This window comes from Cynocephalus volans, chromosome 8 (genome assembly GCF_027409185.1).
Source record: "Cynocephalus volans isolate mCynVol1 chromosome 8, mCynVol1.pri, whole genome shotgun sequence".
Taxonomy (NCBI): Eukaryota; Metazoa; Chordata; class Mammalia; order Dermoptera; family Cynocephalidae; genus Cynocephalus; species Cynocephalus volans.
Genome location: NC_084467.1, coordinates 33622343 through 33635190, shown reverse-complemented (window position 1 = coordinate 33635190; position 12848 = coordinate 33622343). Strand labels below are relative to the sequence as shown.

General features: G+C 51.0%; 1 protein-coding gene across 3 annotated transcripts in view; it reads left to right on the top strand.

The window, feature by feature from the left end:
• The window catches only part of HIVEP3 (HIVEP zinc finger 3), a 467815-nt gene that overhangs the window by 407730 nt on the left and 47237 nt on the right, over positions 1–12848 (top strand). For all 3 annotated transcript variants that reach the window (XM_063104292.1, XM_063104293.1, XM_063104291.1), the window contains one exon: positions 4870–10447. In XM_063104292.1, coding sequence (XP_062960362.1) covers positions 5402–10447 — 5046 coding nt within the window. In that variant the 5' untranslated portion in view covers positions 4870–5401. The remainder of the gene's footprint in view (positions 1–4869; positions 10448–12848) is intronic.

The following is a 12848-nucleotide window of genomic DNA, read 5'->3' as shown; positions in this document are numbered from 1 at the left end:
ACATTCCCCACTCCCAGCCAAAGTGGGGCCAAGGTCCCCCACTCTTAACCTTGGCCACTCTCTTTGTCTAGACTTCCTTCCATGACTTTTTGACCAGCTCCCCTGTTAGTCTCCAGACCCATGTCCTCACATCCAATCTGGCAAGACTTGCCACCACTGGAACTCACAGCCACTTCTACTTGTCTTTGCAGGTGAAGAATTCTGCTCTGTCTTGCCCATGCCCATGTGTGTACGCACAAACACAGAGCATTGCACACAGAGATTCTTAGAAGGGACGCTGGTTTTGTTGTTGGGTCGTTAAATAAGAATATTTATTGCTTGCCTCCTGTCCATCCAGCCTGTAGCCTTCTGTCCTAGCTACTGACTAGCTACTGATGTTAGGAGAAAGGTTTGCTTTCCTAGTATTTTGAGATCAGTATGTTTTACTACTGTCAGTACAATTTTTGACCAGATTTTGGTATACTGGGCATATATTTGGTATATATCGGTATATTGGTATATTCGGTTTGTGTGTGTGAGGAAATTACAAGAAAAGACCTTAAGCAAGCCTCACAAGTCTGGAGTCAGATTCACCTAACAGCTCCCTGGGCATCGGGTTCCTGTCCCTATCTTGCCTCAGCCTTATCTAACTTGGCCAGTGGTCCAAGCTCCTCAGTCTAGAGCCCAAGGCAGATTCTAGCTGGGATCCTGCCAGGACTGGAGGAATTGTCCACCTGATAGAGCCCACCTCCCCTCTCCCCTCTGAAGTCCCTGAGGCGTCCACTCTGGTCTGTGGTCATGTTGCCCCAATGCCTTGGGTATAGGAGGTGCTTTCCAGTTTGGCTTCAGAGCATCGGGCTTCCTTGCCTTGGCCCTGGTGACTTTTTCATCACCTCCCACTCCCCTGAGGCCTTTGTGGCTCCAGACCCAGCAAGTCCTGCTCTCTTCCCTATTGGCCTGTTCTAACAGCTAGACCTATAGAAGCTTCTGGAAGTGGGAGCTCAGTGGTCTGATATATTAACCAATTGGCTGTTGAAGTTCAGGTTCTAAGCTGGTTTCTAAGTTAGAGCTCCCTGGGGGCTGAGGCCTGAGTGGCAGACACAGTGGACTCCTGGCCATTCTGCGACCATCGGCAGAGAACATCCATCCTCTTTCTGACCTGGAGTTCAGGTCCCTGTTGGCCCAGCTCCTGGGCCTGATCAGAGAAACCCTTCTAGCTCTGACCCCATTTACCTGGTGACTTTTATAGGTGCCCTTCCTCAGCTCCCTGGAGAAGCAACAGCATTTTTTCCCGTCACTTTAAGTTCCTATTAAAATTTCACATATAGCCCCAGAACCACAGAAGGTAGAAAAGAGCCATTTTCTTAGTGCCTTGGTCACAGTGATTAGGAAGGTCCTTCTAAAGGAGTTAAAGAATTAAGCAAAAAAACTGTTTTATGCCACATCTAAATTGTAACACATCCCAAGGCCGAGGTCTTCTTAGGTCTTGCAGGTCCTCCTACATCTCCTATATCTACACCCGCAGTCCCGGCTACCCCTCTCACACTGCCCCTTGTATTAAGCATCTCAGACCTGTCGTGATGTGAGGGTAACAGAGAGCACTAGCCCAGGAGTCCAAGGACCAGTGTGGCACCGGGCTAGTCACTGCCTGCTGGGGCTCCGGTGTCCTGCATGCAAAGCAAAGGGGCAGCTGGCAGTGCTGATGTGTCCTTGTTGCTCCTACCTCTGAGGGTGCATGCAGGAAGCCCCCCTCCCTGGAGGACCACCAGGCCCAGCTCACAGGGGCAGGCTGGACACTGACCCTAGGCAGGTAGTGCTGGCCTTGTGAGTCACCTGATGATACAACAGTCACCTGACCGTCTCCCTCATCCACCCTGCCCCTCCCACCCAGCCCTGGGAATTGCATCAAACCCCAGCCCTTGGCACTTCCCCACCTGCCCCTGGAGAGACTTGTGGCTCAGTGAAGGGAGAACTGCAGGCCTAGACAATGTAGAGTCCACCTTGGCCGACTGACCCCACTCAGATGATCATTTCATCACCCAGTCATGCTGCAGGGTCCCACCCGTCCATCGGAAGAAGCAAAGCTTACTGCTAGCCAGTGCTTTGGTGGTGCTTTGAGATCCTTTCATGAAAGGGTCGGTAGAAATAGTAGGTATAGTCAACGCTTTATTATCCACACACCCAAAGGCCTCTCCCCCACACAGGTGCAGCCAGACCTGGGAGTCCCAGTGCACCCCAGAGAACAGTTCTCCTGCTGCTGCAGACGACGTCCACCTCGTCTGATATTTAGATGGCTCAGCACTTCTGCCCACCCTAGCTCAGATGGGCACCCCACCTCCTCCTGTCCAGCAGCCGCAGTGGGGTCAGGACACAGTGGAAAGGCCACCTCTGCTGTTCAGACTCAAGACAATTCCTGACACTCCTCACGATGTCCATAGAACAGGGAACCATTAACTGCAGTGCCCATTGCAACACAGAAGCCATGGAGCCATTGAGGTGAGGAACAGCCCAGCCTGTTCCCTGGGTCAGGAAGCACAGGGTGGTCCAGTTCTGCCACTATTACTATGTGATTTTTAAGGAAGATCACGTCATCTTTCCAGCCCGCAGTCTCATCTGTCAAGTGAGGGGATTGGACTAGATAAGCAATCTCTAACAATCCATTAGGAGACCATGGTGTAGTTTCAGTCCTCACAGCAAAGATCAAAAATTTATACTGGACACCCAGAGACAGTTTGCACTTGTGTCTGGTTTCAGTCACAAGGTAAATATTGATTGTAAGGGTAATAATTTGTCCCAGTTTGCCTGGGACAGTCCTGGTTTCGTCTTGTTGTTCCTTCATAATTATCAGTAGTGCCCCTTTCAGTCTCAGAAGTGTCATCCAGTTTGCATGATATCTTATATGGCCACCCTATTGACTGATGTAATGAAATGAGATTTCCCTGCCTTCCCCACATTCAGTCTGCATTGGGTAAGTGTCTTTGCTCAAAGGATAGCTTTTGCTGAATTATGGTCTTCCATTGGCAAAAATCAATCACAGCATTTCCAGAGTATGTCATTGAAAACACAGGTGATCCTGAATCTTTTATTACCCCTGACTGAAGTGCCACTTGAAAAAGTTCTTTTTGAGCAACCCTTTGCTTCCTGCAAGAAACTTAGATGTTTCTTGCTCTCTGGCTATAAGACTCTGTAATGGACCAAATCTCCCTTTTCTCCTTGGCTGCCAGGAAGCTCACATAAAAATTTATAGCTGAACTACAGGAACACTGCAAGCCCTTATGATTGGTATAGCAGTGTTTTTTTTTTTTATCCTACCAGTCCTGACTTCTTGCCTTGTTTACATTTTCTTTGTTCTAATTTGTTATTCTTATTTACAGTTTTTTTATATTTATAGTTTGTTACTTTTTTATAAATATGATTTTGTTATAGTTACCTTGAATTCTTTGTAGAACCAAGATAGGAAAAAAAACACAAAAGGAATAAACTTATAGGATATAATTTTTAGCTAAAAGATCAAATCACCTGCCCCTCTATAGCATGTCACAGTGTCCAAGTTTCTGCCATGTGAGCGACAGTTATTTGAGTCCTACAGACTTGCTAATCTTCTGAGCACCCTATGAAAGTGTAATAAGCAAACCTTCAGGTCTGTATCAGCAAACACCTGGTGAAAAGCGGAATGAGGGCATGAAGGTAGCCTGAGGTCAGGATGCCAGGGGCAAGGCATGCTTACAGGAGAAGGAAGTACAGAGACACTGGTCACTCACCCAGGGCCTTGCCCAGGGGACGGAAACTGAGAAGGGGCGGGGGAACAAACTGGCCATGGGAGGCCAGGATTAAGGTGCCATTGCCTCTTAGAAACATGGGACCTTAACTAGGCCACCTTCCCTCTGAGATCCTCAGTTTTCTCAACTAGAAAGTCAGGTGGAATATGGATTCCACGGTGACTTCAGCTCTGAAATTCTTACTGTGGTCCTGGGGAGCAGGGCCCTGAGGGTGCAACCCAGGAAGCCTAGGCTGCCTGACTTAGCTGGCCCTGGGTGGATGCACACACTGGGATTCCACTAAGACCAGTGTGTCCCTCTACTTGGCAAGGACCCCCATTCTGAGCTACTTCCAGTGCATCCATAGGGCACTGACTGGACAAGACTGCAAAGCTAGAGGAACCTCCCAGAATGATCCTTCTTGTGGATTGCTTAGATCAATCAGGTGGTCACAGCTGTGTTAGATTGTAAGTTCCCATAGGCCACGGTAGTAGTTTGCAGCTTTGTCTTGAAACACAGGTTGGGAAGTGGGTTAGCAAGGGGGTAAAAAGCGGTGAATGATGTCCCTCATGGACACTTTCAGAGTCCAGGGCCAGAGAGAAATACTAACCATGGAAAACTCACCCCTGAATAACCCACGAGCACTTCTTCCTGTACCCACCACAGCACCATCCGGAGTTCATCAGCACATCCACATCCGTTATCTCATTGGACCTTGAGCACAGTTGAGGCAGGAATTGTTGTTATCCATTTTATAGATTAGACAACTGAGGTTTAGAGAGTGCAGTTCCACCCCAAGTAGGTCTCAGAGCACAGACAGAGCCCAGGCCTCCTGTGCTGCACTGCCCTGCACTTCCCAGTCCCCACCTGCCTTCTCCCAATGCCACGCAGCCTCAGTCCTCAGAAGCACATTAGCATTCGAGTCTCCCCAGTGAGGTGGAAGCAGGTGAGGGAAGGAGGGGCAGCGCTTGGGCACGTGGAGCAGGGACTGTGGCTCCAGCTGGCTTTTCTGGCTAACCTCTTAGGAGTCTCAGCTGGGTCTGACCCTGAGCCCAGGTTATGGACAAGTCGCAGTAACTCACTCTTCTCTTTTGTGTGTGTGTTTCTGTGTGTGTGCACTTTTGTCATATAGAAGAGCGTGATTTCTCCTCCAAGGCCGTTGATCTCCAATGTGGGACTAAAGAGCTGAAGAGGCCAGAACAGAGCCGTCCCAGCATCCAGTGTGGCATCTCTTGTGCTAGGGCCAGGGATGACTGGGCCATGGACACAGACGCCTCCAACCTTCAGCCGTTTGCATAGCACACGGGGGACTCGTGGGGGCCGCTTGCCACTGCCAACAGAAACGGTACAATGGCAATACTGACATCCTTCATGACGTTTTCACAACAGACATTCAGGCAGGAAGAGCTGGTGCGTTTTCTGTCTGCAAAGTAGCGGGCCATGCCTCACCAATATGAAAAACTTGGGCCCTGACCACCTGCTCTGAGTCCACTCACAGCCAGTGACACTTGCAAAAAAAACTCCCAACGCCTTCTTAGGTTTGGCTTCCACAGCTCTTGACCAATGTGGCCCAAGCTGGACATCTCTTTGGGACACTTGGATTATTCATAAATGCAGCCTGCCCTGACCCTCCCTGAATAGCATCTGAAGTCTCTGTGGAGGTCATGGATCCTGAACAAAGTGTCAAGGGCACCAAGAAGGCTGAGGGAAGTCCCCGGAAGCGGCTGACCAAAGGAGAGGCCATTCAGACCAGTGTTTCTTCCACTGTCCCATACCCAGGCAGCAGCGCAGCTGCCACCCAAGAGAGCACCCCCCAAGAGCTCCTAGCCCCGCAGCCCTTCCCGGGCCCCTCATCAGTTCTTAGGGAAGGCTCTCAGGAGAAAACGGGCCAGCAGCAGAAGCCCCCCAAGAGGCCCCCCATCGAAGCCTCCATCCACATCTCACAGCTTCCGCAGCATCCTCTGACACCAGCATTCATGTCGCCCGGCAAACCCGAGCATCTCCTGGAGGGGTCCACGTGGCAGCTGGTTGACCCCATGAGACCTGGACCCTCAGGCTCCTTCGTGGCCCCTGGGCTCCATCCTCAGAGCCAGCTCCTCCCTTCGCACACTTCCATCATTCCCCCTGAGGACCTGCCTGGCATCCCCAAAGTCTTTGTGCCCCGTCCCTCCCAGGTCTCCTTGAAGCCCACAGAAGAGGCACACAAGAAGGAGCGGAAACCCCAGAAGCCAGGCAAGTACATCTGCCAGTACTGCAGCCGGCCCTGCGCCAAGCCCAGCGTGCTCCAGAAGCACATACGTTCGCACACGGGGGAGAGGCCCTACCCCTGTGGCCCCTGTGGCTTCTCCTTCAAGACCAAGAGCAACCTCTACAAGCACAGGAAGTCCCATGCTCACCGCATCAAAGCAGGGCTAGCCTCAGGCATGGGCAGCGAGATGTACCCCCCGGGTCTGGAGATGGAGCGGATCCCTGGGGAGGAGTTTGAGGAGCCCACTGAGGGAGAAAGCACAGATTCTGAAGAGGAAACGGGGGCCACGTCCAGTCACCCGACAGAGCTCTCTCCCAGGCCTAAGCACCCCCTCCTCTCCAGCAGTTTGTACAGCTCTGGGAGCCAGGGTTCCAGCCACGAACGCTGCTCCATGTCCCAGTCCAGCACAGCCCAGTCGCTCGAGGACCCCACTCCATTTGCAGAACCCTCATCTGAGCACCCCCTGAGCCATAAGCCCGAGGACACCCACACCATAAAGCAGAAGCTGGCCCTCCGCTTGAGTGAGAGGAAGAAGGTGATTGACGAGCAGGCGTTTCTGAGCCCAGGCAGCAAAGGCAGCACCGAGTCTGGCTATTTCTCCCGCTCAGAGAGCGCTGAGCAGCAGGTCAGCCCCCCAAACACCAATGCCAAGTCCTACGCAGAGATCATCTTTGGCAAGTGCGGGCGGATCGGGCAGCGGACCACCATGCTGACCGGCACCTCCACCCAGCCCCTCCTGCCCCTGTCCACTGAAGACAAGCCCAGCCTGGTGCCTTTGTCTGTGCCCCGGACACAGGTGATCGAGCACATCACGAAGCTCATCACCATCAACGAGGCTGTGGTGGACACCAGCGAGATCGACAGCGTGAAGCCAAGGAGGAGCTCGCTATCGAGGCGTAGCAGCATGGAGTCCCCGAAATCCAGCCTCTACCGGGAGCCCCTGTCATCGCACAGCGAGAAGACGAAGCCGGAACAATCACTGGTGAGCCTCCAGCACCCGCCCAGCAGCACCCCCCCTGTGCCTCTCCTGAGAAGCCACTCGATGCCTTCTGCCGCCTGCACCATCAGTACCCCCCACCACACCTTCCGAGGTAGCTACTCCTTCGATGACCACATCACCGACTCCGATGCCCCGAGCCGCAGCAGTCACGTGTTTACCTCCCACCCCCGGATGCTGAAGCGCCAGCCGGCCATCGAACTACCTTTGGGAGGGGAGTACAGTTCCGAGGAGGCTGGCCCAAGTAGCAAAGATGCTGTCTCCAAACCCTCAGACGAGCTGGAGCCCAAGGAAAGCGAGCTGACCAAAAAGACCAAGAAGGGTTTGAAAACGAAAGGGGCGATCTATGAATGTAACATATGTGGTGCTCGGTACAAGAAAAAGGATAACTACGAAGCCCATAAAAAATACTACTGCTCGGAGCTTCAGATCACAAAGCCCATCCCTGCAGGTGCTCATGCATCTTCGGAAGCCGAAAAGAGTCAGGCTGAGCATGAGCCGTGGTCCCAGATGATGCATTATAAATTGGGGACCACCCTGGAACTCACCCCCCTGAGGAAGAGGCGGAAAGAGAAGAGCTTGGGGGATGAGGAAGAGCTGCCTGCCTTTGAGTCGGCAAAAAGTCAGTTTGGCAGCCCCGGGCCGTCCGATGCTGCTCGGAACCTTCCCCAGGAGTCCACCAAGTCACCAGCAGAATCCAGTAAATCAGTGCCCTCCTTGGAGGGACCCACGGGCTTCCAGCCAAGGACTCCCAAGCCAGGGTCCGGTTCAGAATCAGGGAAGGAGAGGAGAACAACGTCCAAAGAAATTTCTGTCATCCAGCACACCAGCTCCTTTGAGAAGTCCGACTCTCTCGAGCAGCCCAGCGGCTTGGAAGGGGAAGACAAACCTCTGGCCCCGTTCTCAGCTCCCCCGCCCGCCCCACACGGACGCTCTGCTCATTCCCTGCAGCCCAAGCTGGTCCGCCAGCCCAACATTCAGGTTCCCGAGATCCTTGTGACTGAGGAGCCTGACCGGCCAGACACAGAGCCTGAGCCACCCCCTAAGGAACCCGAGAAGACAGAGGAGTTCCAGTGGCCCCAGCGCAGTCAGACGCTTGCCCAGCTCCCAGCCGAGAAGCTGCCACCCAAGAAGAAGAGACTGCGCCTGGCAGAGATGGCCCAGTCATCAGGGGAGTCCAGCTTTGAGTCATCCATGCCTCTGTCTCGCAGCCCAAGCCAGGAAAGCAGTGTCTCTGTGAGTGGGTCCAGCCGCTCAGCCTCGTTTGAGAGGGACGACCATGGCAAAGCCGAGGCCCCTGGCCCCTCCGAAATGCGCTCTAAGCCCTTGGGCACCCACATGCTGACTGTACCCAGCCACCACCCGCACACCCGAGAGATGCGGAGGTCAGCCTCAGAGCAGAGCCCCAATGTTTCCCATTCCGCCCACTTGACTGAGACACGCAGCAAATCATTCGACTACGGCAGCTTGTCCTTGACAGGCCCTTCCGCACCAGCCCCAGTGGTTCCCCCGGCCCCTCCAGAGAGAAGAAAATGCTTTTTGGTGAGACAGGCCTCTCTGAGTAGGCCTCCAGAAACCGAGATGGAGGCTGCTTCCAAGGGAAGACAGGACAGCGAGGAGCCACAGCCCTCATCCAGTAAACCTTCCACCAAAAGCTCGTCCCAGATTCCCTCAGCGGCCACCTCACAAGGCGGGCACCCAGGAGGCAAGAGCCAGGTGCAGGACAGGCCCCCACTGGGGTCCTCTCCCCCATACACGGAAGCACTGCAGGTGTTTCACCACCCCATAGCCCAGCTGCCCCTGCACGAGAAACCATACCTGCCCCCACCGGTCTCCCTTTTCTCCTTTCAGCACCTCTTGCAGCATGAGCCGGGACAGTCTTCAGAATTCTTCTCCACACAGGCCATGTCCAGCCTCCTCTCCTCGCCGTACTCCATGCCCCCGCTTCCTCCCTCCTTATTTCAGGCTCCACCACTTCCTCTCCAGCCTACTGTCCTGCACCCAGGCCAACTCCATCTACCCCAGCTCGTGCCTCACCCAACCAACATCCCCTTCCGGCAGCCCCCTTCGTTTCTTCCCGTGCCATACCCTGCCTCCTCAGCACTCTCTTCTGGGTTTTTCCTGCCCCTCCAGTCCCAGTTTGCACTTCAGCTCCCCGGCGATGTGGAAAGCCATCTGCCCCAGATCAAAACCAGCCTGGCCCCGCTGGCCGCAGGAACTGCTGGCCTCTCCCCCAGCACAGAGTACAGCAGAGACATTCAGCTGCCCCCCGTGGCTCCACCAGCCAGCCCCTCTGCACCCACGTCAGCCCCTCTGCTCGCCCTGCCTGCCTGTCCAGACACAATGGTGTCCTTGGTTGTACCCGTCCGTGTTCAGACCAATATGCCGTCCTATGGGAGTGCAATGTACACCACGCTTTCCCAGATCTTGGTCACTCAGTCCCAAAGCAGTTCAGCAACTGTGGCTCTTCCCAAGTTTGAGGAACCCCCATCCAAAGGGACAGCTGTGTGTGGGGCAGATTTGTTTGAGGTTGGGCCTGGACCATCTGGGTTAAGTGAAGAACAAAGCAGAGGTTTCCCAACTCCATACCTGAGAGTGCCTGTGACATTATCTGAAAGAAAAGGCACTTCACTGTCATCAGAGAGTGCCTTGAGCCTGGAGGGGAGTTCATCAACAGTAGGGGGAAGCAAACGTGTCCTTTCACCAGCTGGCAGCCTTGAACTTACCATGGAAACCCAGCAGCAAAAAAGGGTGAAGGAGGAAGGGGCTTTCAAGGCTGAAGAAAAACTTGAGCTGGTAAAACCATGCAGTGTGGTGCTTACCAGCACCGAAGCTGGGAAGAGGCCAGAGAAATCCCACTTGGACAGCCAGGGCCAGGGCAGGAGGGAGGTAGAAATGCTGTCCAGTCTGTCCTCAGATCCATCTGACCCAAAGGAAATTTCTCCCCTCCCTCACCCCACATTGCCCCATGGAACAGCCTCAGGTTCAGAAGCTTTGAAGGAATATGCCCAGCCCTCTGGCAAACCTCACCGAAGAGGGTTGCCCCCACTGAGTGTGAAGAAAGAAGATTCCAAGGAACAACCTGACCTCCCACCCCTGGCACCTCCCAGCTCTCTGCCTCTGTCAGAAACATCCCCAAGACCAGCCAAGTCACAAGAAGGTACGGACTCAAAGAAGGTACTGCAGTTCCCCAGCCTCCACACGACCACTAATGTCAGTTGGTGCTATTTAAACTACATTAAGCCAAATCACATCCAGCATGCAGATAGGAGGTCTTCTGTTTACGCTGGTTGGTGCATAAGTTTGTACAACCCCAACCTTCCGGGGGTTTCCACTAAAGCTGCTTTGTCCCTCCTGAGGTCTAAGCAGAAGGTGAGCAAAGAGACATACACCATGGCCACAGCTCCGCATCCTGAGGCAGGAAGGCTTGTGCCATCCAGCTCCCGCAAGCCCCGCATGACAGAGGTAAGTTCAGCCTTGTTTTTCTTCTCACCCCTGATTTAAAAAACCCTTGCTGAGCTTTTAAAGGTGCATACTCCTCAGATTCCATTTGCAGCACTAGAGCCAGATGCATGGGCAGATTTCCTCACTGGTCACCTTACAAGGGAAACATGTTTATTAGGCTTCTTTGTCAGTGTGTTCCTCACATCATTGGAATAGATATATCTCAACAAAATTAGCTATAAAATGATCCTGCTTTCCCACGAGCTTCTATTGTAAAATCAAAGATACAATTTCAGCAAGGAAAAAAGCAATTCTCCAAAAACTTGAGTTGGAAAACTTGTTGACAGGAATGCCTGTAGCAATTTTAAAACTTCATAGCATTCCTTCCTCACATGGTTCTCCCTTGTCTTGTTAGTCTTTTCCTGCTTTTCCTATTCCCTCCATCTGCTGCTTCTATTCTCTAGTACCACCTGAAATCTTACCATTTCTAGAGATTCTAGAATTTGACAGAAGAAACTTCTGAAATATTTCTTTTTTATTTTTTGTGAGTAACATAGCAAATAGAGCTGAGCTGCAGTGTCCCTCTTTACCAGTAGGTGGCAATATCGCTCAGTTTGACTCATCTGTGCTATGTAGTAGCGCCAGACCCTCACTAAGGGCTCATATTTGCTCCTACATTGCCTTTGACCTGAGGCTCCATCAGGAGTTGTAAAATGAACTGGTCCCCTGTAAGTTCAGAAAGTTTGAAGTTCAATAATTCCAAATTTGCTTCAGACGAAAGACATCTCCACACCCTGACAAGGCCAGCCTAAGGATTCAGGTTGTGATGTGTTTTGCCAATTTGGCCTTTGTGGGTTAGCAATTGGTCTGGTTTATTGAGCAGTCTCGCTGTACCTGGCACTGTGCAGGGCCCTTGAATCCAGTCAGTGCTCACCTCCACCTGTTTGACTCCAAAGAGTCTATTTTTCTTCTTTAAATTATTTGAGGAAAGGAAACCTTAAAATATGATTGCAAATTTAAAAGTGTTCATTAGTGTGTCTTTAGACAAGATGTTTTGACCAAATCAGGCATATATCCCCTAAACTAAATTCATATCATAGCTAAGTGAGCAATACTATGTTCTATAACTTCTCTTACATTCATATCTTCCTTTTTTTTTTTTTTTTTTTTAATCATTGAGTGAATTTTGTGTGTTGAATTTGTCCTTAGCTCAGCTGGATACTCTTCACAGAACTGTTTTCAGATTTATTCTCTAGATGTCTTTGTCATTTTACAGACATATCTGAACAAGATTTCCACTTTTGCCATAATGTAATGTTTATGTTAACTCCAGTGTCTCTTACTGGCTGTGGCTACTCACAAGATGCTATTGTAATTATATTCACATTTATACTTTTCGGGACACCTAGTATGTGCCAGGTACTATGCTAAACTTTACTTTTATCCTCACAACCACTTTGAAAGTTAGGGTGAAATGTCACCATTTTATAGATGAGAAGACCAAAGCATGGAGAGGTTAAGTAGCTTGCACAAGGCCGCACAGTAAACGGCAGAGCCTGGATTCAAAACTAGATCTCACTCCAAAGCCCTTTTGAATGATCTAGGCTGCCTCTATTTTCTAATGACTGAAAATTGCATAGGCCATCTTAGAAAAAGGAGGTGTTAACTTGGCTTAGTTGGATTAGGCAATCATTTATTTATAATAGTGCTTTCCTAAAGTGAGCTAAAAGCTTCAAATTGTTTCTTAGAATATTCTGTTTGGTTCACTGGAATGTTTCCTGCCAGAAGTGTACCAATCTGGTACGTTAATATAACTGTGACTCCAGGCATTTCTACGATTCCACCTCTCTGGCCTCTGCTTGCATATCTTCAGTAATGGGGAGCTAACCCAATCCATCTTTGGAAGTGCTTTAAGGTTATTTATTGAACTGAGCTGACATTTGTCATCCTATAGCTTCCATTCTCTGTTAGTTGTTCTGAAAAGGTCTATCTTAGCATTTTGAAGCTCTTCCCAACCATCTTCATGCAGGTCTAGGCCACCCTGTCATTTTTGAGTTTAGTCATCGATATTTTTTTCTGTGTGTAAGCCCTGGAGAAACTCAAGCTTTGCAGCCACATTTCTTTCCCCAGGTTTCTTCTTCCTTTTTTCTCCTTGAGGATTCATACAGCACTGTCACAAAGAGATTAAGAATAAATAAGGACTCAGGTTGCAAGTTGCCCAGGCTTGAATACTGCTACCTCACCTACTAGATGTGTGACTGTGGGCCAGCTATTTAACTTCTCTGTTCCTTGATTTCTTCATCTGTAAAATAGAAATAATAATAATACTTAGCTCCTAAAACTGTGGAGATAATTCAATGAGTTAAAATATGCAAAGTGTGCTTAGAATAGTGCTCGGTACATGTTTTTAGCTATGCTTGTT